The sequence below is a fragment of the Miscanthus floridulus genome, chromosome 4 (assembly GCF_019320115.1).
Source record: "Miscanthus floridulus cultivar M001 chromosome 4, ASM1932011v1, whole genome shotgun sequence".
NCBI classification, from domain to species: domain Eukaryota; kingdom Viridiplantae; phylum Streptophyta; class Magnoliopsida; order Poales; family Poaceae; genus Miscanthus; species Miscanthus floridulus.
The window spans coordinates 86,015,435-86,018,211 of record NC_089583.1 but is presented as its reverse complement, the minus strand read 5'-3'; the positions used below and the strand labels follow the sequence as shown (position 1 = coordinate 86,018,211).

General features: G+C 49.1%; 1 protein-coding gene across 1 annotated transcript; it reads right to left on the bottom strand.

The window, feature by feature from the left end:
• Positions 1-1,418: 1,418 nt before the first annotated feature.
• LOC136548744 (hyphally-regulated protein-like) lies at positions 1,419-1,985 on the bottom strand. Its single transcript, XM_066540162.1, has one exon. The coding sequence runs from the start codon at positions 1,983-1,985 to the stop codon at positions 1,419-1,421; it is 567 nt and encodes a 188-aa protein (XP_066396259.1).
• Positions 1,986-2,777: the final 792 nt, after the last annotated feature.

Sequence of the window (2,777 nt, the reverse complement as noted above, 5' to 3'; positions counted from 1 at the left end):
AGCCCGGCCATGAGCGTGCGGTAGTGTTGGGCTCGAACTAGGCCGACAGCGGCATAGAGGGTACAGCGGACAGGCGTAGATGTGACAATGATGCGACGGCAACGGCAGCATCGTGGTGCGAGGCAGTAGTGCGCGGATACGACGGCGAGGTGATAGTGCTGGCAATGGCTTCGTCGTGGCATGGGGCGGGCGGCAGCAGCTCTGCGCGGCGGGGCCAGCGGCAACCGGGCCACAGCTAGGCTAGAGGCAGCCACGGTCGGCCGCGCGTGGTAGCGCGTGCACGCATGACCAATGCGGCGACGTCGAGCGCCCAAGCATGGTGACTGCGCCCACGCAGCCAACCAGCCCGAGACCAAGTCGTGCATGAATTTTAAAGCGCGCAAAACAACTAAACGGTTGCTTCATGAGCCAAACCATCTTTACCATGCTCAAGATGGCATATAAGACTACCACATCGAGCTATAACACTACACCACCCTTTAACCCAATCTCTCAAAATAATTTGCTAAACATAGCAATGTCTAGCTGTTGACAAACTTGTAAATTTTCTAAGTTTTTGAGCTGAACTTGATTTTAATTTGCAATTTCTAGGCTAGAAGAAATACTAGCTAGTAATATCATTTTTCAACAGCAAGTATTTTACTGTCATCTACAAAGTTTGTACTTTAAACTTTATTTAAGTATCACACACATGTTCTATAGTATTTTTGCTTAATAAAAATTGGTTTTCAACCCTACTTGATATACATGAGCTATTGAATCAACTTTCATTTAATATTTTTATTGATCATTTTTAGTTATAAGAAATTTATCTACGCATTCTATCACATGCATTAATACATAAACATGATGCTCATGATATATTTTAGTAAATGATTTATGGTGTAACAACGAGGGTGTTACATTCGGCCAAACCAAAGGGGGTTTGGGTGAACTGGCCTTTGGTCCTCTGGTACTCCACCATTGTTTCATAGGCTTCTAGTGGTCTTCCCTTAACATATTTTCTTAATTGCTCCTACACACACATAATCTCCAAATACAAAGTGGAACCACATTATTTGAAACTCGAAACACTACTATGAAGTTGATTTTACCTTCACTTTACTGATATATTGATGGCCAGATTGGTCATTTAGTGATCATCAACAAGCTCCCTCAAGCTTGTCTTTTGCTCGTCCCAAGCAAAGAAGAAGACTTAGGATCGGTGGATCAGGCACTACTACAGGAAACTTAACTGTGGCAGGCAAAAGAGCTTAACCGAGGCGGGCAAGCCAACCGCCTTATCCGAGGCGGTCCAAATGCCCGCCTCAGTTAATCAAATAAAAAAGCTAGCAGCCCAAACCGGGCCTAGATCTAGGCCTAGATCCGCCGCCACATGCTAGGGTTGCGCCGCTGTGTCACGTGCATCCGCTCACGCACTAGAGCCACGTTGAGCCCGTGTCCTCCCCGCCAGATCCGTCGGCGTGCTCATGCTCGCTGGATCCACCGTCAGTGGACTTCTTCGCACCAGATCTGCCACCAATAGGCTGCTCCGCACCGGATCCATCGGCGATGGGTTCATGCTTGCCGGATCCGCCACCAGTGGACTCCTCGCTGGATCCGCCACCGGAGAGCTCCTCCCCACCGGATCCACCACCGGCGGGCTCATGCTTGCCGCATCTACCACCATCGGACTCCTTCTCACTGGATCCGCCACTAGAGAGCTCCTCCCCACCGGAGGGCTCATGCTTGCTGGATCCACCACCAGCAGACTCCTCGTCGGATCCGCCACCGGAGAGCTCCACCTCGCTAGATCCACCATTAGAGAGCTCCTCCCTGCCGGATCCACCGCCAGCGGGTTCGTGCTCGCCGGATCCACCACCACAGACTCCTCCTCGTCGGATCCGTGCCAAGAGATGGATAGAGAGAGGCACCGCCCTACTTGCAAGATGTGGAGAGAGAGAGGGAGGGTCAGTGTTGCACGGGGAAGAGATGGAGCGCCACATGGGGAGCGTGACACACGGGGAAGAGGGAGGGCACCGCCCTGCCTACGTCGTGTGAGCACGGGGGAGCGAGCGCCACGTGCGCTCGGGTGAAGATAGGGCGGGCGCGCAGACAGAGAGAGAGGGAGAGGTTGAGTGAAAACCTAACTAAGTCACCATATATATACTCAAACGTGATATCGGGCCAAGATATAGGTTGTCTGGGCCACTATTTTTTGAGGCGGGCCATATAGCGTGCCCGCCTCCGAAAATGTATTAACCGAGACGGTTATTTTACAATGCCCGCCTCGGTTAATTAACATTAACCGAGGCGGTTATTTTACATTGCTCGCCTCGGTTAAGCATTAACCGAGGCGGTCTGCCCTGACACGAATAACCGAGGCGGGCAACCAGCCCACCCGCCTCTGAGGCCAATTTGAAAACGCCTCGCAAAAGATTATGTCTATTAGTGAGGATTTGCATTAATGTCAACTCCTCGCGAGTACCTTGCATACAAATCAACAATCTTATCTTTTGAATTGAATAAGGCCCTGTTTGGTTCCTGCAGTGCCTCCTAAAATTCCTGTTACATCGAATGTTTGGACACATGCATGGAGTATTAAATATAGATTAATTACGAAACTAATTGCACAACTTGCGACTAATTTATGAGACGAATCTTTTAAGCCTAATTAGTCCATGATTTGACAACGTGGTGCTAAAGTAAACATGTGCTAATAACAGATTAATTAGGCTTAAAAAAATCATCTCGTAAATTAGCCTCCATCTATATAATTGGTTTTGTAATTAATCTAT

Bases quoted from the DNA above. Each gene is read 5' to 3' on its own strand.
- LOC136548744 (XM_066540162.1), bottom strand. From the start codon at position 1,985: ATGTGGCGCTCCATCTCTTCCCCGTGCAACACTGACCCTCCCTCTCTC.